This window comes from Syngnathus typhle, linkage group LG2 (assembly GCF_033458585.1).
Source record: "Syngnathus typhle isolate RoL2023-S1 ecotype Sweden linkage group LG2, RoL_Styp_1.0, whole genome shotgun sequence".
Lineage (NCBI taxonomy): Eukaryota > Metazoa > Chordata > Actinopteri > Syngnathiformes > Syngnathidae > Syngnathus > Syngnathus typhle.
The window spans coordinates 22418341-22442604 of NC_083739.1; the positions used below are offsets into that span (position 1 = coordinate 22418341).

General features: G+C 43.3%; 1 protein-coding gene across 2 annotated transcripts in view; it reads left to right on the plus strand.

The window, feature by feature from the left end:
* The window catches only part of LOC133150428 (ERC protein 2-like), a 101626-nt gene that overhangs the window by 57795 nt on the left and 19567 nt on the right, over positions 1 to 24264 (plus strand). The window contains exons 12-14 of one of the 2 annotated variants that reach the window (XM_061272948.1): positions 11611 to 11758; positions 15008 to 15172; positions 17268 to 17326. In XM_061272948.1, coding sequence (XP_061128932.1) covers positions 11611 to 11758; positions 15008 to 15172; positions 17268 to 17294 — 340 coding nt within the window. In that variant the 3' untranslated portion in view covers positions 17295 to 17326. The remainder of the gene's footprint in view (positions 1 to 11610; positions 11759 to 15007; positions 15173 to 17267; positions 17327 to 24264) is intronic. The other variant, XM_061272949.1, reaches the window with a different exon arrangement.

The following is a 24264-nucleotide window of genomic DNA, read 5'->3' on the forward strand; positions in this document are numbered from 1 at the left end:
GACAGTCATTTGGTCACATCTTTGTACTTTTTGGATCAAAGTTATATTTCCAGGTAAGAAGAAACACAGTGACCCCCGCACCCACAAAAAAAAAATGCCTGGTAGTAGGGGCCCTATTAGGGAGATTGCGTAATCCTGACCCGTCATTGTCTTGGGGTGTCCAATTTTGAGTTTGAAAACCCCCAGAAGACCACGACAACTAAGGAATTGAAATCCCCAAATACTCTGGGTATTTTCCAAAACCATTAAATATGTGCGATGCAAAGCAGAAATGGTGAGCAGAAAGGAAGGAGTGGCTTTGTTTCTTGCATCAAACTGGCATGCAAGTTCACACAGTGTCAGTATCAACATCAATCTTTGCATCAAAGAGAAAAAAGTGATGATGTATGAGACTGCAGTTTTGTCTTTTGATTTGTCATAAATCCATTCAGGATTTTCACAACTCTTTGAAATTTCATATAACAATAGCTGGATGGAAACCCCTCTCCTGAAATAGCCTCCACTCAACAGTATACCAAACCTGGCAGCTCATAAACAAACGTTCCTTTATGTAACCACGGCCAGCAAAAAGCTGAAGTGGAAGGCATTGTTAAAATAACTGTGATGTAACCCACCCAAGGAGCTTGCTTGGCTCGCGTTTGTTATCAAGGTGAAAATCAGCGGTTCTGTCAGTGGCATGCAAACTACCGGTCTCTTTATTAGAAACCAGACATGAGCTGGAACAGGTGTGTGCAGGAGGAGCGGCTGAGTACTCGACAGTTGAGTCACTCTGAGTTTACGTCGTCTCCGCGCACGTTTATATTCATGCACGTTTGCCGACATTGCGACATCGCGAAGTTCATGTCAGAAATGTCGACCGGCGTTTGCACTTGTGATTACAAGGCACATACTTTGGCCGCTTCATGCTTGCGTGCACGTGAATTTGCTGCCTCAGCTGTAATTTTTATTTTCTTGTAAAATATAAAAAGACACAGTGTGTTCCAGTAAGTAAAGCTTTGAATCGTTTTCACATGAACCATATTTATTATAACTATATTTATAACTGCAACTATGTCTCTGTTAGGAATTCACACCAAATAAGCAAATCGCAATGACAAGACCGAGTGCACCGGGAGCATGATCTGTCTGCACCACCTACATATAAATTACTCAGATTATAGAGCAGAGTGACTGTCTGAGTGTGCGCATGTGTGTGTTTGTGCATGTTCTATATAATAAATTAACGTGTTTGAGATTTCACTCGCTCGCACTTGGGTATGTGACTCTTTCCAAGTGTTTTTTTCTATTTCTATTGACGTTGAAGTCATAGTGACTTTTCATTAAAAGACCAAGTGCTAATCACGTTACTCTTTGATCCTATGATCCTCCCTGATCTGTTTAAATATACAGCAGACCTGCCCAGACCTGGTTAGCGCTCCTCTAATCATCACCCTGATCTCATCCTTTGTGTGTGTGTGCGTGCGTGTGTGTGTGTGCGTGTGTGAAGCCCTACGTCTGCCTCTTCACATCTGCATCTTTATTGCAGTTTTTTTCTCAGTTTCATTCTTAGCTTTGAATGCTCATGCTGTCAAGCCGACTTAATGAAGTCTATATAAGTTAGTATGTGGTCAGAGTGCGTTTGTGTCGCAGTCTATAAACATGATGCACCGTTCTTATGGCCTCATCTCAAAACAGAGCGGGTAAAGATGCTTTGCGTAGAATGCACCGCACATGTAGGTGCACATACTTGAGTAATGGCATTCCCTTTTCTTAGCTGGAGGCATTTCTCCAAAGACACTTTTACGATGCGTTGAATTGATGTGCAGTAAGAATTTTCGTGGGGCTTATTAATGATTATTTTTTTTTTGACTGAAATGGAGTCTTTTAGGATTTGCCGCTAGGGTCTCATATAAGAGATACCTTTTCATTATAATGCACTTCAACACAGGCACTAACAGGCTGTTTTAAAGTATTGGGACATTGTGATTCTCTTGTAGACAGACAGACAGACAGACAGACAGAGAGAAAGAGAGAAAGAGAGAGAGAGAGAGAGAGAGAGAGAGAAAGAGAGAGAGAGAGAGAGAGAGAGAGATACTCGATAGTTACTCGATAGATACTCGATAGATACTCGATAGATACTCGATAGACAGACAGACACTTTATTGAAGCGTTTGTTGATTTGTAGAAGTCGTCTTTGGAAAATGTCAGTACTGCTGAGATTCACATAAATTAATTATTGCATATTGATATTTATTTTTTCCCCCTACCTTGTTATATCATTACATTAGTCAACATTGAATTTGAATCAGAAATTGTTTGATGTGTCCCATTGAGACTTTTCTTGGAACCATCTTTAACTGAAAGTAGAGCCTATTGATTGTAGAAGGTCCAAGTAAAACAGTCCTACAGATTCTAATCCAGGCCAAAGGACAGTGTGCACTGTTGTCCCCCATCTGCATCCATACACACGAAGCAAAGACCTAGCTTGTGTTCTGATGACCACATCCGTTGGTTACATAATAGCCTCGCTTGACAAGGATTGCCTGCGATGTTTTTCATACGGTAAGACCCAGATACTAATCTGTCCATTTAACTCAAACCACTTTTTAAACTAAACAAGAATTACATTGTCAGGATAGTGTTATCTAAGAAATTGGTGAACATGCGGCTAGAAATTTGTGTGCGTGTTGTTGTGTATGTCACAGTGGCCCCAGGAAATAAGTGTGGTGGCCTCCCATCCCACAGCATGTAGGCTGCGGTTCGACTGCTGTCCGCTGCCAGGTCCTACAATTGGAGCTCCAAGAACACACTGAGGATTCGGGAGTCCGGACTGGTCTTTCGTCGTCTATGTGCAAACACGTGCAATTTTAGTGAAGGTCTGCGTGCTTCTGTCATGGCACCACTCCAGGTTGGGCTTTTTTCACATTATATTTCTGGGCTTTCTGGCCTCATGTCAAGAGTTCTCAGAAGATTCCCAAGCTGCAGTTAGATGACCAATGTGCACAAAATAGGAAAAGGCTCGAGGAATGGCGAGCAAGGAAAGCAAGGAGGGTAATTGAAGGCTTCAGGGTAATACTTAGACCAAGGATTGCTGTTTCAACGTGTTTGTATAACCTCTTTGAACTTAATATTTTGACCCACTCTGGATACCATGGATCGGAATATCGGGCAAGAAGAAGACCCAAGATGAGATGAGGCGTTTTCTTTGTTTGTTTCTTTCTTTGTCATTGACACAGATGAATAAGGAATTTTTATTGGCTGTCAAAGAAGAGTGATACTAAATCTTAGTTTCAGTTCAATGGCCCTACCAGTTGAGATCGAATTTGAAAGTACTATATTTCATTAGAAATGATGCAAAATAGAAGATGGTACTTGTTGCCCTTGTGTATGTGTATTCATTACACGCCTTGCGTATTATTACTTTGACAGCTATACTCAATTTTGACAGAAATACAAAAACATTATAATGTATGCTATATGTGAATTGATGTAAAAGGCAGTCTCTCTAGGAAGTCAGGGGTTTACTGCCAGTCATATCATAAGCTTCACTTTCCTGGTGTCCAACCAAGATTTCTCGATTTATTTATGGAGGTTTACATACACCCGAGCCTTGGCTGATCCTCTAAGGGTGATACAATGAACCTGGAAGCGAGAGTTGCTGTATAATAAAAGCACCAGCTTTGGGTTTTACGCTTATTTGCGTTTCAAGATCACTATCGCAATCTTGACATTTTTGCTTCAGATGATGGAGTCAGATTCAGGATGTATTCGCCATGAGGAACATAGACAACCTGGCTCTGTCCCCAGTGTAAAAATAAACCTACCAACACGTTTGCTGTTTAACAATTACAGTATCATGTTGTGTCTTGCACGTACGGTTGGATATGATAGTTAGAAGAAATTACTAGCCTCTCTTTATTTTTTTATCTTGCACTTTTTGGTTGTCTTATGGCTTTTGGACATACTGTGGTTTGTATCATTACTTTGCCTTCAACTAAATTGAACCCTAAAACTTAAGCAGGATACGGTGATATTCAGATGTAGTCCACGCAATTATCACATTTGGCACCATTCAGTTTTTATTTAGCTGTGCCTTTCAAATAGAACAGGTCAAGCAAAGCATATTGTTTTTTCCAACATCCATCTGTTATCTATATATGTATTTTTGTCATTTATATTGATGCTTTAATCTCACATTTGTTTGTTTTCCCCCTCCATTTAAACACATATAATTGTTCTTTAAGTGCTTCCGTATATCTTGGTGTGTATGATAAATATTGTCAATCGTTGAACCCGATAGTTTAGTTTGGGACAAATGTTAGAAAGCACTCGCTGTGTCGTTAATCTGCATTCGTACACACAAGGCCACCTGGTCCCGCTCTGTGTTTGTGTCTCTCTATCTTACTTCCCCCCCTGGAATGCCCCGGTGGCCTGTCTGGTCCTGCTCATCTCTGGGAGCAGTCAGCCACCTCTCCTTGTCCCTGCTTCCACTCTAAACATTTGGCTACTTTTGGCAGATTTGTTGATTTTTGTCCCCTCATGTTTTCCCTCTTGTTGCTGTAAAACTGATACATACCCTTTCAATTAGACCAGTCGGTCAGAGCACCAGTGAGGGAGTGGGAGTGAGTGGAGTAAGTGGGTTGTATATTTTAATAGTGAAGTGAAAACACACACAAACTGGCCGAGTTCTGGGGGAACCATCTGTTGTCATGGATTTTTCTTGGGAGCTAACATTCTTGTCTGAGGCACTGGATTACTACGTAATAATTGCTCATTACTATATATAGTAATGAGCAATATATATGTATATATATATAATATGTTAACAGGGCTTACTTACTTGGGTCTGACGAATAACTTGATGAAATACTTGTATTTATCTGGCCAACCCCGTCCCAACAATATTTAGCTTTTTAAAGTCTCGCGCCATTCTAGCAACAATCGAAAGGAAGTTTGCAAACGTAGCTGGACCTGAGTGACTAGCTATCTTAGCACTAGCAAGGACGATGCTAGCGTAGGGGCATGGATTTCAAATGTGACCAAATAGAAAAAAAAACCATCCTGAGTTCTTCTGTTGGCCAAGGTATGGTCTATAAATAATAGTGTCAGTCAACCGTGTCCCTTCTCATGTCTTCTGCTTGTGCTCACCACAGGCCGACTGATTAGTTATACCCTCCCTCAAGCCACCATTACACCGCCAGCAGCCCACACTGCAGCTTCACACACTTGCAATCAAGGAATGGCCATAAAATCCCCATGGAATGTCTCAGCAGAGCTGGACAGTTAAGCAGCGGAGTCTTGATCACAAACTAGAGGAGCTTATAATGGATGTTCTGAGAAGTGATATTAGTAGGCTCCTCGTGATCTTGTCGAAGGAATACATCACAGTTTCATGGAAGAGATGAAAGCGCAAACGTGCACACAGACAAGCTAAAGTGTGCCGATCTCAGGGGCGGTATTGATGGTTCCCTGGGGCATCCCATGAACGCATCTGTTTCTGTCTGGCTGACTCTCCACACTCATAATTCCAAGTAAGTCATAACACGAATTATAAACACATCTCCCTCAACTGTGACGCCAAGGAAAAACAACGTGAAGAGCTCGGTGCTGATTTAGGAGAGCCTCGGACTCTTAAATCAGTACATTTAAATCTTCTTTCACTCCTCTACTCCCATCCAATATCCTGGATAATTGAATAATATTGAACATTTTATTCAGTTTGTTTGGCTCTTTCCTAACCATCATTTTTTCCAATTTACCTTGTGACATCTGTCAAAAGCAGTTCCACAAGCCACGGTGTCTTCATCTCCTCCACCTATCTCCTCATTTGTCATCCTTTTGTCCTCAATACCACCCCTACCTCAAATCTCCCTCCTCCCTTTTTTCTTTACGTTGTCTATATTTTCTTTCCATTTCTGACCTCTCCGACTCCCTTTCTTTTCACCTCCCGTCACACGGTCATGTACTCAAACCATCCATCTCCCACCAATGTAGATGCCGAGGGTCTCAATATGTCCTGGGCCCATTAAAGTTCAATTGGAATCACATGTTGTACTTGAACTAAGACCTCCACCCCCCCTATAAATAAGATGTCAGTCATAGCTACAGTATATGCCGGCCATTTTGGGGACTTGCATGCATGCTTAAAAAACCTTGTACATTCAGCCGTGCTTACTTTTTTACCCAATAGCTTTTATCTAACGGACTAAAGAAATAATCGAAATAATCGATATATATTGTAATTCTGAAGGCTCTGCAGCAGGATTTATCTCGTCTCTTATTACAGTGCCTTATGACTTTTGAGTGCGTAGGGTCTGACTTTTATTAAGAGCGATCATGCGGTTGTCATGACAACAACATTTCATCGTCACCCTTTTTTTTGGGAAAGGAAATGAAGATCATCCATTGTTGGTCAACGACACGCTAATTGTAAAATGAACAGAGTGAGACCAAACTTTAAAAAAAAAAATGCTAGCATTTGTCTTGTGTGTCAGCTTCATGATGATGTTTTTTTTCTTCCTTATATTGGAGGCCAAATGGTCATTCAAATTAGTTTGATTCAAAGGGCAAATCATCACATGCATTCAGTGGACACACATTCATTGAGTTTATTGGCTGGCTAATCATAATAATGATCCTTTTTATTGTTTTAGGAAGACATCAGTCAGCGTAGCCCGACTGCACCCCACAGCGCTGTAATCTGCTGAGCTCATTTACAAACTGGAGGGGACAGGGCAGCCGTTGATTCTGGGGTCCGTCTCAGAGGGTCCGCGGGGTCAATCAATAACGAAACAAATGCAATTCTACAGAGAGTGAGCTTGGGCATGAACCCTATGCGCTTAAATCTTTACAAGGTCCAGATGTGTTATAGTCAAGCTGTTACATGCGAACGCATGACATCATGATTTTCTTTTTTGTGATAAATCTATTTTTAACTGGTAAAAAACGTTTTTCTTTTTTCGTTTTACAAGCCACTTAAAAGACATCTTGAGCTACGGCTGTGTAGCAATATTAGATGAATCGACTCAGTAGAGGTCAGAAAGACGGATCTGTGTTTTGGGGACGAGTTCTTCGATAAGATCAACTTATCTTTCAAAACAGCGAAGCTTTAACCTCATGATTTTCTTTTGCCTTGCACAACGTGAGTCTCATGACTGGATTGCTGAATAGAATAATAGATTTGGTATGGAGATAAATCCTCAAATTCTGAGTTGATAAGCCTTTTAAATTGTGCTCAAATGCAGAAAATATAGAAAGATGAGCTGGAGTTTGAATCTGGCAATTAGCTTTTGCCCATCATTCATTTAAAAAAGATTCAAGCCATTTTGGATTGTGAAATCCGCAGCACTGTAAAGCTAGAATTTTGTACAGTACATTCCACCAGTCTGTCTTGATGACCATTTAGTAGCGAATAGTCTCCACGGCTTGAGTTACTCATATTTACTCAAACATTTTCAGATTGTAAAACTTTAACGACACCGCCACATTATTGAAGCGTGGTCTGGTGCTGGCTGGGTTTCACTTGAAAGCGCATGGGCCAGTGCAACGTAGCTCCGTATGTGCGCGCGTTTGTGCGCCTTCCCATTACAGTGAGCACTAAAAGGAATAACAGCCAAGGTGTGGGGAGACGAAAAGTGTCACGTCAGAGCCGCTGCGTGATTAATGGTGTGATTAGCCGCGCCGATCCACATGTCAGAACACACACCCATGCGCACACAAATACTGGCACGAATGGGAGTAACCATGTGAGCGCACACAAACACACAGCGGCCTATTAATGGTCTTGAATGGAAGAATCCAGATGCGGCGCAAGGATAATTGTACTAAAAACACCAAATGTAAAGTCCCGGGCCAACGAGACTTTAGTCGGGGCTCAGTGTGTTTATTTTTGCAATTGAGTTATTACTGCGGGGACTTAAATCATGGAATAAAAACACTCCAATGCAGGTCAATTTTTAATTGAGCCCAAAGTGCAATTTGAATGTGCCCTCGCTCTTCCTCTTCCACTAAACTCAAGCCACACATTACCTCCCATTGACATGGTCCTGATTACCTCCGTCAAGGAGGTTACGGCTTCATCATCAACAGATGCTTTTTTTTTTGTCTGCAAGCATATATAATTTAGAACTATTACTAAGGTTTTGGATTGCAGGAAAATCCACCAGCGACCCCATTCGTGTAAACATGACTGGGAAAGAAAGAAAAAAAACTTTGGATTTGGACCCAGTTGCAACCGACACCACATCCATCAGTAGACGTTTCTTGTCGCAGCCCCGTCAGTCACGTTTCTCAACTGATGTGATTCTATTTGTTCAAATGTAATAAAAGGTAACCCTTGATTACTGTAATTAATCAAGCCAGAATCCCTTCTTAAGCTTGATATTTATCACTAGCCACTGGCACACTCACACGCATGCGGGGAAGGGGGTAAAAAGATTTTAAAAAGTAAAAGATATGCGTATATAATTTAAAAATATGGACAGTATATACTCAATACACAATATACAGTGGAGATAAACAAATATTAGATTAAAAAAATAGTGCAGTAAAAGCAGGTAAAAAGAGTGTGAGGTAGACAGATATTGCACATATGATTGCACATATGGTTATTGCACGTTATTATTGCATGTTATTATTGTCCGTTAGCTACAGTGATCGGCCTGGTTGTACAGTCTGATGGCAGCAGGGAGGAAGGACCTGCGATGCCTCTCGGTGGTGCATCGTGGGTGACGAAGCCGGTCACTGATGGAGCTCTCCAGGGCTCTGACAGTCTCATGAAGGGGGTGGGAGACATTGTCCATGATGGAGGACAGCTTAGCCACAATCCTCCTCTCCCCCACCACCTCCACCCGGTCCAGACTGCAGCCCAGGACAGAGCTGGCTTTCTTCACCACCTTGTCCAGCCTCTTCCTCTCCGCTGCAGTGATGCCGCTGCTCCAGCAGACCACCCCATAGAAAATGGCGGACGCCACCACAGAGTCGTAGAAGGTCCTCAGGAGGCCGTCCCTCACTCCGAAGGACCTCAGTCTGCGCAGCAGGTGGAGTCTGCTTTGGCCCTTCTTGTATAGGGCCTGAGTGTTAATAGTCCAGTCCAGTTTATTGTTCAGGTGAACACCCAGGTACTTGTAAGAGTCCACAATCTCTATGTCCATTCCCTGGATGTTCACCGGCGAGGGCGGGACTTTGCGCCGGCGGAAGTCCGCCACCAACTCCTTTGGTTTTCCAGAGTTAATCTGGAGGCGGTTCCGTTGGCACCAGTCCACGAATCTGTGATTCAGTTCTCGGTAATCCGTCTCGTCTCCGTTGTTAATGAGACCGACGATGGCGGAGTCGTCCGAGAACTTCTGGAGGAGTCGTCCGAGAACTTCTGGAGGTGGCAGGTTGATGTGTGGTGGGTGAAGTCAGCTGTGTAGATGGTGAAGAGGAGGGGGGCCAGGACGGTCCCCTGTGGAGCTCCTGTGCTGCAGACCACCGTGTCAGACACACGGCCTCCTGTCCTCACAAACTGTGGTCTGTTTGTGAGGAAGTCCAGGACCCATGATGTCAGCCGTTGGCAGGCTCCAGCATGGTGCAGTTTGTTCCCCAGCAGTTCTGGCTGGATGGTGTTGAAGGCACTGGAGAAATCACAAAACATGATCCTCACAGTGCTTCCAGCCCGCTCCAGGTGGGCCAGGGACCTCTGCATGAGGGCGATGACGGCGTCCTCAACTCCGATGCTCGGCCGGTAGGCGAACTGCAGGGGGTCGGCGGAGGAGCTCACCAGGGGGCGCAGGTGGTGGAGGACCAGCCTCTCCAGGGTCTTCGCCAGGTCGGATGTCAGGGCCACCGGCCGGTAGTGGTTGAAGTCGCTGGGGCGAGATGACTTGGGCACCGGTACCACGCAGGACGTCTTCCACAGCTGTGGTACCCTGTGCAGCCTCAGGCTCATGTTGAATATGTGCTCCACGATCCTGCACAGTTGCCCGGAGCAGGATCTGAGCAGCCTGGAGGTGATGCCATCTGGACCCATCGCCTTCTTCACCTTGAGCCTGGGCAGTCCTCTCTCCACCTGGGCTGTGGAGAGCACCATGCTTGGGGGTAGCAGGGGGGGGGGTGGTTGGTGGGTTTGGTGGAGTTGAGAGTGGGCTGGGGGTTTTTGGAGGGGGAGTAGCAGGGGGCGGGGTTGAGGTGAGAGTCCTCGGAGCAGAAGAGGCTCCAGTCGGAGGAAGTTGCAGCTGGGAGGAGTGGATGGTTGTTCAAACCGGTTGAAGAACCGGTTCAGGTCATTCACCCACTCCTGATCCCTGTCCAGCGCAGGTCTGGAGTTGCTACGTCCTGAGATGGTGTTCAGGCACCTCCAGACCCCGCTGACGTCGTCCCGCTGCAGTTGGTCTTCCATCCTCCTTCTGTAGTTGCTCTTCCCCTCCCTGATCTTCTTCTTCAGGTCCCTCTGCACCGTCTTCAGCAGGTCCCTGTCTCCTGATTTAAAGACCCTCCTTTTGTCCCTGAGCAGGTCTTTAATCTCAGGGGTGATCCAAGGTTTGCTGTTTGCAAAAACTCTGACTGTTTTGTTGGGTATGGTGGAGTCTACACAAAAGTTAATGTAGTCTGTGACACAGCTGGTGAGACCGTCGATGTCGTCCCCGTAGTCCTCACAGAACACGTCCCACACCGTGGTCTCAAAACAGTCCTGAAGAGTCTCTAGAGATTCTTCAGACCATATCTGTCTGGTGTGGGTGACTGCTGGTTGCCTGTGCACCAGAGGCTGTGTGTTGTATGGATAGTTTATTTCAATAGCGCTTAATCGTAAAAGAGTCTCAAATGGCTTCACAGGCCAACAGTTGACACTGATCAATGCCATCCCGTGGTCAAAATAACAAAACAGACCAAGGAAAAACATCCCCATAAGAACAAATTTGGGAAACAAAGAAGAAACCTCGTGTGTACAAAGCAAGGTCCATAGAGCATCCTTTGGTGGGTTTGTTGCGTAACAACTTGAATGTCCTGAGTGCAACACCATCAATCAGAGATTGTGAGACTGTCTCTCTCATCCAAGATCATTGTTCTCTAACCTCACCAATAGAGGCACACTAAAATCTTGTATAAAGTCTTCCTGTAATAGCAGAGTGGTTGGAACAGGAAGTTAGAAAGGAGCAACCAACTCCATGTTAGTGTCCGTCGTCATCAAGGTAGATGACTGGTGTGTTTGTCATCGCTGGATTTACAACATCCAGTTTATTCGATGGAATAGGTTTGGGAGGTCATTTCCTCCGGATAGTGGGTGTAGTTTCGAATGTCGGCTTGTCTGTGTATGATTTCGCTTGGTCATTCTGCACCTGTAGACACTCACACTATTTGTACAAATTGAGTGGGAGTGACACAGGAAAGACGTCATAGCCCCCCCCGATGCTCCTCGATTCGGCTTCATTTCGTTATTACCTGACCGTGAGTCACACTCTGATATCAGACCATTTAGCAAACCACTTGAAAGACGTCTGGAATGGAAATGTGGAAAGATCTCTGTGACGTCTGTGACATCTGTGTACCTAAAAGGGCTTGCTAAATGTTTATTGGTGCCACCACTAAACTAAATATTCCAAGTCCAACTTTTTAAAACTCTATGTTTGAACCATGTCTATGTCTTTCCCCCAGGCAGCAAGCTTTACTGGCAGCTATCAGTGAGAAAGATGCTAACATAGCCCTTCTGGAGTTGTCTCCCTTGAAGCGGAGAAAAGCCCAAGAGGAGGTGATGGCCCTAAAGCGGGAGAAGGACTGCCTCATGCATCAACTCAAACAGCAGGTACAACCGGCACACAGTCCACTGAGGTTTGAAAAATGTGGCAGACATACAGCCAATGTGGTCGGAATGGCTGGCTGGCATGCTCGTGGATGATGTGGAGACTCGCCTTGTGGTCACAATTTAGGACATTGTGGCTTTGTAAATCAAAGCGGAACGACAAATTCGAACCTGCTGCGGATGGCCGGGGCGTGCCTGCAAAGCAGCCTCACGGGCAAACTTTGTACTTTCAAACCGAGAACAGGCAGAAGTTAATAATTTCTTGTAAACAGAATTGGCTCCTCCGCCTCCAACCACATTTTTGCGCTCAGTCATCACATGGCAAACCAAGCAGGGGCTGTGGTTCTGCGTTCAGACAAAAAAGGCAAATGATCACTCAAAAGTCAATATTGCAGTCGTGTTTTTGCAATTAGCTCTTTGTAACGCAGAACAACTTTTGACTTATGACGAGTCATTAGCGAAGCGTCCTGTCTGATACTTGTCTGGCCTAACAGATGTTAAATGTCATCACCAATTTCCCCGATTGACCTTTTTTGTTCAGTACAGCCTAACGCTAGCCGAGCTATGTGGTTTATTAGGTTCTCATCAAACCACATGGCTGATGGAACCCAAATGAACACTAACAATAATGAGCCAACAACAGGGAGTCTGCCTGCGTCCTGAATCAGAGTGCCTTTCTGGGAAACGCGGTGCATTTTAAAGTCCAAAGATGTAACGGGAGACGTGCACCCACCTACATGTTTGTTTCTGTCTCGTAAACAATTGCCAGGCACTGCACTAAAGAGATTTCAGGGAAACTTCATTATCTGTTTATGCCATTGCATTCATCGTGTTTTCCAGAGGTTAGAGCATATGAGAAGATGGGCGGGCGGGATTTGCAGCATTGTGATTGGGGCTGTAATCAACCAAAGAAAAATCATATTGTCCGGAAAATATGGTGTGTTCTTAAGAGTGATTCTTACGATTATGCGTTTTCTTTCATGAGACATCTCCCAACACGCTGCACATTGTCTTTGCACCCACTGAGATATGTGAAGGATAAGTTACCCGTCTCGGATTGTCAATAGCAAATGGTAGAAAGAAAGTAACCGGGAAATGCCAAAGAATTATGGGACTCGAAGGAGAAAGGGATCTGGAGAAGCAGATAGATTTACAGATAGCTCTGCCCTGTCTGACCTCTCCATCAACCACTTTGGGCATATCGTTTGTTCATGTTCGTGTGTGTCGCAGTCTAAGATCAACCTTGCATTCTTACATCCAAGTTCCCCTTTGAGGTTCAAACGCTCACACTGACTCACACACGCAAAAAGTGTAATGTTTAGACTTCCTCTGGAGACTCAGAACAAATATGTCCCCTTGTGGGATTTCTCAACCTAGTGAAAGATGGCCAAGCATTAGTGAGTCTTTCAAGCTGAGAAACCATATATTTTTACTCATACCCGAATCTACGTTCTCGGACTGAGAGACTGAATGATTCATCCATCCACACAAAATGCGACTCTCCGTTGTAGAAAGATGAATTTCGCCCTTTCAGAGGTGCGCCATGAGCTGGAGCCAATGTAATACAATCGGTCTGCTTGAAGCTGGGTCACTGTGTCTTAATCACTGACTGGGAAAAATGTGTCATGTTAGGAAGGAATGCGCACACACACGCGCACACACACATGCCGACAAACAGACCTGATTAAAGAAATGCAGAAAGCGCTGCTCAAAGACTTCTTCAAGACTTTCCTCAGTTGTTTAGTACATCACAAATCTTTTCGTGTCTCCATGTGTTAATGTAGTTGTGTAGTAATCAGGTTAAGCTTTAGATTTAGGCCGGGTTTGACCCAAGCTTTGGGTGCAGCTGTGATCTGAGCAGTGATATGTTTACACCAACAGCTGCACTCTGATACACATGCTAATACATCGTATAGCCAAACAGTTGGGGGATCTGTTGTGGTAGTGCAAATCAGATCTGCCCAGCCAGTTGCGCTACTTGATTCTGTTTGAGCGCACTCGATTCACATTAAGGCCTGAATGCTGTTTCAAATGTGTTTCAATCTAGGTTTTTCATTGTGGAATTTTGCGCAAAACAAATGTAATTCCTGAAAATCTGATTACTTGTTAAAAGTTGGAGAGTGTAATAACAACTTGAATGAACTATGATGTAATTCTTGAACTTTGATGACTAAAATCAAATCGGACCTGACAAGACAATGGTAGAATGGTTCAGCCTTGATGAAAGAATGTTCCTCGTCTGTAATATTTATCTTTACAAGGACAACTATAATTGTCCCTGTCTCAATGGCCGCCAAAGTGTCCACTGTGTAACTGTTGCCCCGCCCAGTCACGCCCGGGAGTGTCAACACCTGAGGTCAGGAAGGAGGGCCAACTTCAGTCTAGTCTTTAACCACTTCCTGATCTCTATGAGATCCTTCCTACTCCTCATCCCACTATGGTGTCGAGGTTCTGGCCTTATCTAAGTGGCTCTCCTCCATTTGAATGGCTCAAACTCTTTAATATGAGCCACATCCTCTCTTGTGATCCCGCCTGCCTCATTTCCTCAGTCATTAGGCACTCGCTCCTTATCTCAGCAGCCGAGTCCCCGGGCTGTTTCGACCGCCGGACTCTCTTTTAATTCAACAAATGCGACTCCATTTTGGATTACAGACGTGCTGATATACATATTTTCTTTGAATCCTCTTCAGCCTCAACACGATCGCGCCTTCAGGTCAGAGCTCCAAACTCTGGGGAAGTATTTTCAGCAAAGTTGAATCTGTCAATACATCTGCACCCACTCTATCGATGTCTATCTCCCAGACGGGCTTCACACAAGCCAGCCTAACGTCCATCAGTACAGGCTGTTATCTCTCTTGGGTGCAGCAACGTTAAACACTTTCTTACACAAACACTTTCAGGAATGCCATTTTTATGCAGCCAGAACGACAGATACTTGAGCATAATTTCTAGGCTCCGGAATTTAAAACGCAAGGGCGAGAACGTCTGCAGCCTCAGGCTTTGTACAACGCTCAGTAACTTTCCTTACTGCCGGTTGTCTTATCCTTTTAAGTGGTACTCTGTGAAATGGATGATATTTGACAGACTTATGGTGTTTCCATCAGACACTTTGACTTAGCCAACATATCACCTGTCAAGTGTTGTCAGCACTGCTACTTTTTACCTCTGATAGCTTTCGACATGTTCTACCCTGGAGAAAGGCTCATCAGCAGTCTGATATCCAAATTGTTTAGTGTTCTCATTTTTTGGTAGACTCAGAGCAGAATGAAGATGATGGCGGATAACTATGAAGAGGAACGCGTCCAACCTCAACATCATCCTCATCATTCTGTCCACTTGCAGCATTCGGCAAATGTACATCACAGAAGCCACCCGAGAGGACCCCCGCATCCCAACCACAGATCCCCGATGGACCAGGTCAGTTTGAATGTCCACGTCAACACACATCGGTATCAAGTTCACGTTTGTGATGGGCTCTTCAAACATTTTTATTAACCACACAATGACAAAACTTCTCTATTTGTGTTCTTCTCATTTAAAGTTGACAAATTTTGGATTTGTACATGGCATTAGTTGAAATTATGAAGAGTTTCATGACCTACTTTTTTTCTGTCTGGTGATCATTACCAGACAGACCTGAGGCAAGACTAATTGTAACTGTTTGAATATCATGCCGTACCTCATAGCAACATGACTTGCAGCATTCAGCACTTGAGTGCTTGCATCACTTTGGCGCTTATCCGAACACAAACTGTAACATTCTGTTAAATATTACATTTTCATTCACTATATGATACATTGTAATGCATTTTATTTTGCATGGCATTAAGAATGCAGTAGCATATCTCAAAGCTTTGACATGTGGAGCCCAAACAGTGAAGATAAAGTATGAATGACTTTTTGGAAGTTTACAATGAATACCCGCAAGCCAAAATATCCTTGTCTGATTTGACATGCGGTTTAAATATTTCAAAATTGATTAAATGGTTCTGAAACTGCTGACTAAAGTGGAATGAAATATGAAAAATAGGGGATTGTCCTTCAAGTTTCGCCTGAGGACTGAATTGTAGTAATGTTTATGAATATGTCCATTCAAATGTATTGATTGTATAATATTATGATATATGGTATTTAGCATTGATAACTATTTGTAACTATTAACCCCTAAGTGACAAATCCAAAATTGGCATCGATTCCCAAGCCTGGGTCTCACAGCCCGTTATTTGGGCAAGTTGTTACCATTTAGCGCTTGTGTAAGGCACACGCACTTTAAAAACAACAGAAAGTCTTGACAGATGTTAGCCTATCACCACGTGGCTTTTCCTCATATCTGCTCTTTCACCCTAAGGTTAGGACAAAGCCCCAAAGGAGCAACTGTTTGTCTGTCTGTGTGTGAGTGTGTGTGTGTGCATGTGAGTGTGTATGTGTGTGTGACTGCGTGCGCGCGACAGTGTGTGTGTGTGTGTGTGTGCGCGCGTGTGTGGTGTTGATGGGGTATGTCAGGTCAAGCAGTCACAGCGCAGGGACTTGTGTGACATTCAGACTGTTTTGCCTCCAAACACAAGACTCCACACCTCCTTTTATTTCTCTCTTTCATCTCGATGATTCATGACTCTGTTTGTTATTCTTCACCATGGTCTTCTACACTTCCCATCATTCTTTTTGCTTCCCATCAACAATTCCTGGAGTGGCGTAACCATATTTATTGATTAGTTCATAAGACTCTCACATAGCTAGCATCTAGCTCAGGTCACACCAAACAGTTGTGAAATAAAAACTGATGCAAAATTGTTTCGGCCCCTAACAACACCAAATTGTCGCTGATGTTTGCAATCAGAGTCAGAGTACCTAAAGCCATATTACACTGTGATTTGGCAAGGTACAGGTGAAATATAATTGATGGAGACAAGCACTGGAAATGCGTTTATCCTCCTGAGATATAAGCCAGCTCGTTGGCCCAGCAGGAAGTGTGTGCGCTTTGACAGGCGTATTCGTGTCCATGTTGTTCTCATTTAGCTATGCCAGCTCCACTGCCAGACACTTGGCAGCAGGCCCTGAAGGAAATAGAAAACATTCTTAGTGTTTATCAAAATCTGAATTGCACAACCCTTTCTTTTAGGTTGTTTCTCCGTTTTTATTTTAACGAGTTACTTTCTTTAGATCTGTGAGAAATTGCACATGACACTCTTGATTGTTTGTGTGGAAGAATGTGTCCGTCTGTGTGTTTAACCTGCCAGAATGAGTGTTTAAAGGTCTGGGTGTGTTTAGAGGGTACGTCATAGCTAGTTGCTGCATACTAACGTTTAGCATTTTGGCTAGCTAGCATGTTGCATACAAAGGCAATTTTAGTAATTTTAGAGTTTACCAAGATTGTCACCATCGCTCAACTCAAGGAAGGTCACCATGTGAAAAGGGCTATTTTCAAAAATGTTTTGCACGTGATGCAATGAAAGTGTGCTTTTAAAATGATTCACTAACATTGATGTATCGTACCTCCCGTTTTCATACCCAGGAGGATGAAGAGGGCATTTGGGCATGATTTGGCGCCATCGTTGGAAGATTGCAAATAAAGTGAGTACCCAAACTTGTATATCCAGCGCTCATGCATTCATGATTCATTCATGATCATCCACACAAAAGTAAGCTAGCGTGATCACTGGGCGGCAACATAGATTTGGCTACGGTAACTACACCATTAGCCGACTCCGCCGACCAAGGGAGTGTAACGGCACCTTTCCCATTGCTTATGAATTTTCCTTCCACTAAAAGGCATTCAGGGATTTACAGCTGCCTTTATGGTGAAGGTATATGTGCTGGTTCTTGAAAGTGCTTTCCGTCCACTGTCTGCGTGGTTATACGGGCAACTGTGCGCTATTAGATCGAAATGCACTAAGCAGCCTCATGTGGGTCCAGTGGTGATAAAAACGACACAGTGACACAAACCAGAGATGGACAAGTCAGTCTTAACCCAAGTCTTGCCTTTCTTCAGCCATAGTAAAATTTTACCATGCCACCCCACCCAGTTGTGTTTCCGTGCGTGGGGTAGTTAATTACAATACAACGCTGAACAGTCATGATGTTATTTAAGACTGCAAGCTGAAAAAGCATAAAATGAAGAATGCAGAGTCATAAAGGGTAATTCCTGTTGTGGGAGTTTTATATCGAAGCCCCCCCATGGACTCAAGATGTCTTTCAACACAGACGTGCTAAAAGAGGCCTGTGCTATGGTTTGCTTGGCGCTAATACGGCAAGTAACATGGATGAAGAGATGCAGGGGCTGAGAAGAACGGTGCCCACGTTTTTATGTGGCAAGTGAAGCAAATAGCGGGTGTCTTGCTCGACTCATACTTTCCAATGATTGTCATTAATTCCCACCAATAATCCACAGGTGGACCATCACAAGCGGATTGTCTTTCTAACCTCAGTGACTTAGTCATTATACACTTTGCCCCGATGGTGCTTTAAGGGATTACAAATCTGTTAGTGTGTTGGAGCAAATGGTTTGTCTTTCCACAGTGTAGCCACGGTAGCTTTAGTGTTGTGTGTATGTGCACAAGAGCCTTTCCAAGCACAACGTACAGTACGGTCGGTACCCGAGCAGCCTGTAATGTAGTCCATGTGTCAGCAGTGTCGGGATTCACCGTCAGGAACGACCACACTGCTCCAATTCTCCCTCTTTCCATCTCTCCATCTTTTTTCCCATCCTTTTCTTTCCACCTCCGGTTTTTCTTTCGTCCACCCTCTAATATGTATTCCTTCAAGGTAAACGTAGGATTCTGAGTCTTGGCTTAGCCGGCTGCTACGGTATCTTGAATCAGATACGCCGGTTGGTGTGTGCGTGTATTAACGTGTGTGTATTGGCTCTTCTTATCCCGATCTAATACAATAAGCCAGGCACATTAGCCTATAGCGCAGAGTGGTGTTGTGGCTAGCAATATCAGCACAGTTCATCTACCCACTGCTGTTGTTCTGGCAGTGTGCAATGCGAGCGCAGCTAACGTGCGTTAGCCGCCCTTTGTGGAAGAACAGATGGGAGCTATTTAGTGGTGTGTAGCTACAGCGCAATAAGGCCGGACCTAATCCCCATATCCTGGCCCTGAGTGAGCCCTACCTAATATGAACAAACAGAGATGACAGCATAGATAGCCAAATAGACAGCGAAATAGCTAGGGTTCGCTGTGTCTTTGCGGACATCACCGACTGAGCTGCAGGCATTCAGGGTTTTTTTTCAGGCGCTCCCTTGACTCCCAATGTGAGGCCACCATTTGAATTCCACACAATGTCAGCTTTGAGATTGGAATTGGCAAAGTTGTTTGGAGCATCCAGGTATCATAGATGTGGATGTTTGTCAGAGCACTGGATGCTGATTGGCTCGTTGGGTGTCTATGCCCTGCTGGTGATTACAGAGTTTTTGTTTACCCTCTTGGCCTCCAAAACACCCCTTACTCTAATGAAATAAGAATGCCCTTTTGGGCAGAACATAGTACGCTAGAGGAGGGGTGGAGGGAAAAGTGGAGGAGAACTTGGAGCCAAAAAGTGAAGCAGTGTGGGGGGAGAAGTTCTCTGGAAACATTATGCTTTTATCCCACCGTAAAGTTGTTTGTACTGAATGGAGAGAAAGAAGCTGAGAGGCTTTTCTACTGGGGACAGGTTTGTTCTGGCAAAAACAAGTCAAAAAGGTTTTTTTTGGTTTTGTTTTATATTTTACTGAATGCAGCATTTGTGTCCACATATGGACATTTGTAATTATTCCACCCGTGTGTGTAGAAGGAGGCCGCAAAGCGCCTTCATTGCGAAAGGGACCGTCAGTGCTATTTAATATTCTGGAATGCACTTTAGTTGGTGTCAAGGAAATTGTTTTCCTCGCTTTAAGCCTCAATCTGATTGGCTCCTGTTTTATCAAAACCAACCCGAAGCTCTACAAAAAACAGTCAATAAAACCGATGGACACAAGAAAATTTTCTAAGATCATGGGGAAACTCGATAGATTGGACCTTGAAAGCTAAATTACTTGTCCGTTTTTTATTAATTATACTGTTGCCGTAATGCTTTAGCAAACCTGTTGTCATTTCCATCGAGTGTCTTTTTCACATCAAACATGAGCAGTCAGTTTTGCACATGGCAGTGCTGCTTGCTGAGGAGGGCATGTGGTGGTGTTGTTGAAAACAAGAAATTGTTTGGTGGTCAAATAAATGCTGGATGTTTTACAGTCCTGGGTAGTTCCAATCCCTACTGTGACCACAAGCATGAAAACTAGTGACATTTTTAACAAAATCGCATATTTCTAAGACCATTTTGTTTCCAAGTATTACCCTTGAGTGATTATCTTAACCATGACAATCAGTCAAACAGCCATAAAAGTAAATGGTATATTATACCCAAGCCTCAGTGTTATGTAATACTAACCAAAATTTCTACAATTTTCTAAAGACAATTTTTCTTTGTTTTGGTCAAAGTATTTTTCATTATGACATAATTAGAAGCATTAGTCTGTTTTAAGTGACATGGATGGAATAACAGGGTCTGTGATTAGCTGTTTGTAGGCTGCCTGCCAGGAACATTTCTATTATTTCCTTAGAATTGATAAGAACTAATCAGTTCCCTTATTTAGCAAACAAACATGTTTTAATGTGAGTTGATTTTGTTGGATTATGTACTTAGGTTGAGATCATTTACTTGCACTTGCGGTGTAGTTATGGCATGTGAATTTTTATTTATTTATTTATTTATTCATTCATTCATTCATTCATTCATTCATTCATTCATTCATTCATTCATAGTTATAATTTTATAGTGTACTTATGCCATGTAAATCTATTTTTGGACTCCACCTCAGTTCTTAGAGAAAGCTGTAGATTTTAGTACCATATTTTCTGCACTGTAAGGCGCACTGGATTATTAGGGCGCACCTCCATTGAAATTTTTATTTTAGAAATTATTTCATATATAGGGCACACCGGATTAAAAGACGCATGTAATAGAAACTACTGCATCAAACTGGGGTTTACGAGAGTTGCGGTATGCATCCACTAGATGGTGCTGTGCTAAAGGGAATGTCAACCCAGTCAATGAGGTAAAGTCCAGCTCCCTTTTCGTATGAACATGATACGTTTGGATTCTTACTTGGACAAGCAACCCCACTCACTTTTACTGGTCATAAACTGTCTTTAGTTTAAAAGAAAAACACGAGTGCGTGCGTTGATGCGTAATGCGTTGATTAGCTTCTTAGCTTTGGTGTCTATGTGCTGCGGTGATGGGGGGGGGTTGTTCACTGTGACTGCCTCCCGATAGGCTTACATGTATGTCAATCAAGCAATTCTAGCCAATAGAAAGTCCCAATGATGGTCACACACACATCTGGGTGTGGTGAAATTTGTCCTCTGCATTTAACCCATCCCCGTGTGATTTTAATCCATCCCCTGGGGGATTTTCATGCGATCGACCAGTAGTAGCTTACTTCGGTGACGCCCCTGACCACGATTGCCGTAATGCTGAAAGCGATTCGACCTTGTAATTTACTAGTCGTACTAAAACGTACTGAAACATTTTGGTAGAGCGCTGTGTACCAGATTCAAATTCATCAGTTGATATATAAGTCACTCTGCATTATAAGTGTGGCGGCCGTGTCTCAGGCAGTAGAGCGGATTGATTAGTCACCGGAGGGTTGGCGGTGCGATCCTAGCTCTGTCACAGTCACATGTTGTTGTGCCCTTGGGCAAGACACTTCATACATCTTGCCTCCAGGTCACCATTGTAAATGAGAAAGTGTTCTCAATTGGCTTACCTGGTAAAACATGAATAAATTAAAAAAAAAAAATTAAAAAAGGCGCACTGCGTTTGTTTGAGTAAATGTTAAGTTTTTAAGTGCGCCTGATAGTGCGGACAATACGGTAGCTTATTTAATTCATTCATTCATTCATTCATTCGTTCATATATGTATTAATTCATTTAGACATACGTACTAAAAAATGACCACCTTATCCCTACTGTGAGGAGGTTCTCTTAGATTTGGGGCTTTTGGGGCTGCTCTGCTCCATCGGGCACAGAGCGCACATGGGATGCAGCCCCATGCTGGCAAGTAAATCTTTGGTGACCATTGAGCCATGGACTAGGGGTCAGACGAAGTGTCTGACTGAAGCCATCCCTCATCCCGCTGTCCGCATCATCAGTCTTTGAGGTCAAATGTCGTCCCACCACTTTGACCACGAGAGGAGTGAAACTCAGCAATACCTGTACACTGACAGCAAGTGTGCTAATTGTCGCTTCAGCTCCTAATACAGACCTCTAATACTTAAATCTTTGGAATTTTTCATCATCCTCTTCATCAAAGTTTTTGATGTGTGTTCAGACATCTGATGTGCGTTTGATGTTTGCCCAAGTAAGCTCTTCATCCCCACCCACAACACATCTATTACACACACTAAGATACAGCCGCACGCAAGGGAGGGAGTGATTTATCACTCCTCTGTTATTAATTCTTGTGCTCTCGAGACTGGATCTGTGCATACTTGTGTGGGTCATCAGTAGCGAGGATGATCCAACCTATTATATCATATCATCACGTCTTGTACTTTGTGACAGACCTTGACTGTGTATTCACGCTAGTAAAGTTCCCAAGACTATCAATTTAGTTTTAAGATTACTAAATTAAATTTATGAATTTGGGTTTGTATGTGTTGGATACAGTGGAGCCTCAATTTGACAGAACCAAAACGACTACCAACGGACAGAAAATAATAATTAAAAATATTTAAATGATTAAAGAATTAATCTTTGACATCTATTGTTGTCAATGGTAGTGAAAGAGTTACCGTATTTTCCGGACTATAAGGCGCACCGGACTATAAGGCGCGCACCTTCAATGAATGGCCCATTTTTAAACTTTGTTCTTATATAAGGCGCACCGGATTATAGTCCGGAAAATACGGTAGTTCTCATACCCATATTTGATGAAAAAAAGGTTCATGGGGAACAAGGTGGTGGATAATATTTTTGGGGGGTTTATAGGCACTCAGTACAATGTTGGTCATATCCAGTATTGATTAGGTGATGTATGGATGCTGTGCGTGCGTGCATGCGTGTGTGAGTGAGCGGGCGTACGTGTGTTTGTGTGTGTGTGTGTGTGTGTGTGTGTGTGTGCGTGTGTGTGTGCGTGTGCGTGTGTGTGTGCGTGTGCGTGTGTGTGCGTGTGTGTGCGTGCGTGTATGCTGAAGCAAGAGAAATGGATAAAAAAACATCCTGACCGGATTAGAAGTGTGTTTTGTGATCTTATGGAGATGGCAGCTCACAAAAGCTCTTCCCTGAGGAGGTATCCTCGCACCTGCGGAGGCACTACTTGGAAGCCGCACCGTGTGTGTCTGAGTCTGCACGTGTAAAGTGTGCATGGTGGGATGACCAAAAAAAAAAAAGTGCAGTGTGCAAAGAAGTATGCTCAGTGGGATAGCATGAGAGAAAAGTTATCTATAAAAGGATGACTGATTGAGGGAGGGAAAAGGATTTAGAGGCAGAAGAAAATAAAAAAGGAATCAAAGCCCATGAACTTTAAAGCGCTAAAAAAATACCACACAGTTTCACGCACAGTTTGGCTACAGACTGAGTAAAACAGCTGAATATGACTGAAATAAAAATTCACCCCCAAAAATAAAATAATAAAATGAAAAATTAAAGTGTGATTGGGGCCCTCGGTAGTTCAGAGACTTAATAGGTGAGAAATAAAGAAACAAGACTCTCCATGCTTCACTTTATTAGCCACAGATGCATATATATTTAAAAATATAGTTAAGTATTAAAGAGAAGAAGATCACTTCCTGGACCTCCAAGGAAAAAATGTTTGAACCAGAGATGCTCTTTTGTGATAATATAAGAGTATACTGTAAACAAAACTGAGGAAGGTCACTATGCCTGAAACAGATTGGGCTGCCTTTTGTCCATTTTGTGACGTTAAAGGCGTTTTAAATGTATCCAGAGGGTGCCTTGTTTTTCTCATTTTCTAAAGTATTATTGTAAAACTCAAGATACTGTACATATCAGCAACATTCACAATCACCATCAGCAACTGTGTGACCGCCACTCAACATGCGAGCCGGACCGCTCATTAAGGCTAACAGTGGGTTGCAGTTTATGTCTCGTGCTAGCAAAATTCGTCTGCATGTTGGAGGCTTGTAAAAAGTTAAAGTGCTGTGGGACCATTTGTCAAAGTAAAAACACTTCCTCAATATTGGATCTGTCATTAATTAGAATAGTCTCTTTCCTCAAGAATCTCGACTGTGGTGCCAGTGAGCTTGTCAAACCAGCAAAATCTTTGATGAAACTGAGCTTCAAACATCAAAAGGTAGGCCACGGGCCTATTGCTGATGACTTCACATGACAAGTGCTGAGAAATGTTTCAAGTCTTAAGGCTGCGGAATACGTTTCTCATTTAGGCTCGAAACTGAAGACGGTTTTAAGCCTTTTAGCGTGTTTGCAGTTTCTTCCACATGGTACCATAATTTTCGGACTATAAGTCGCAC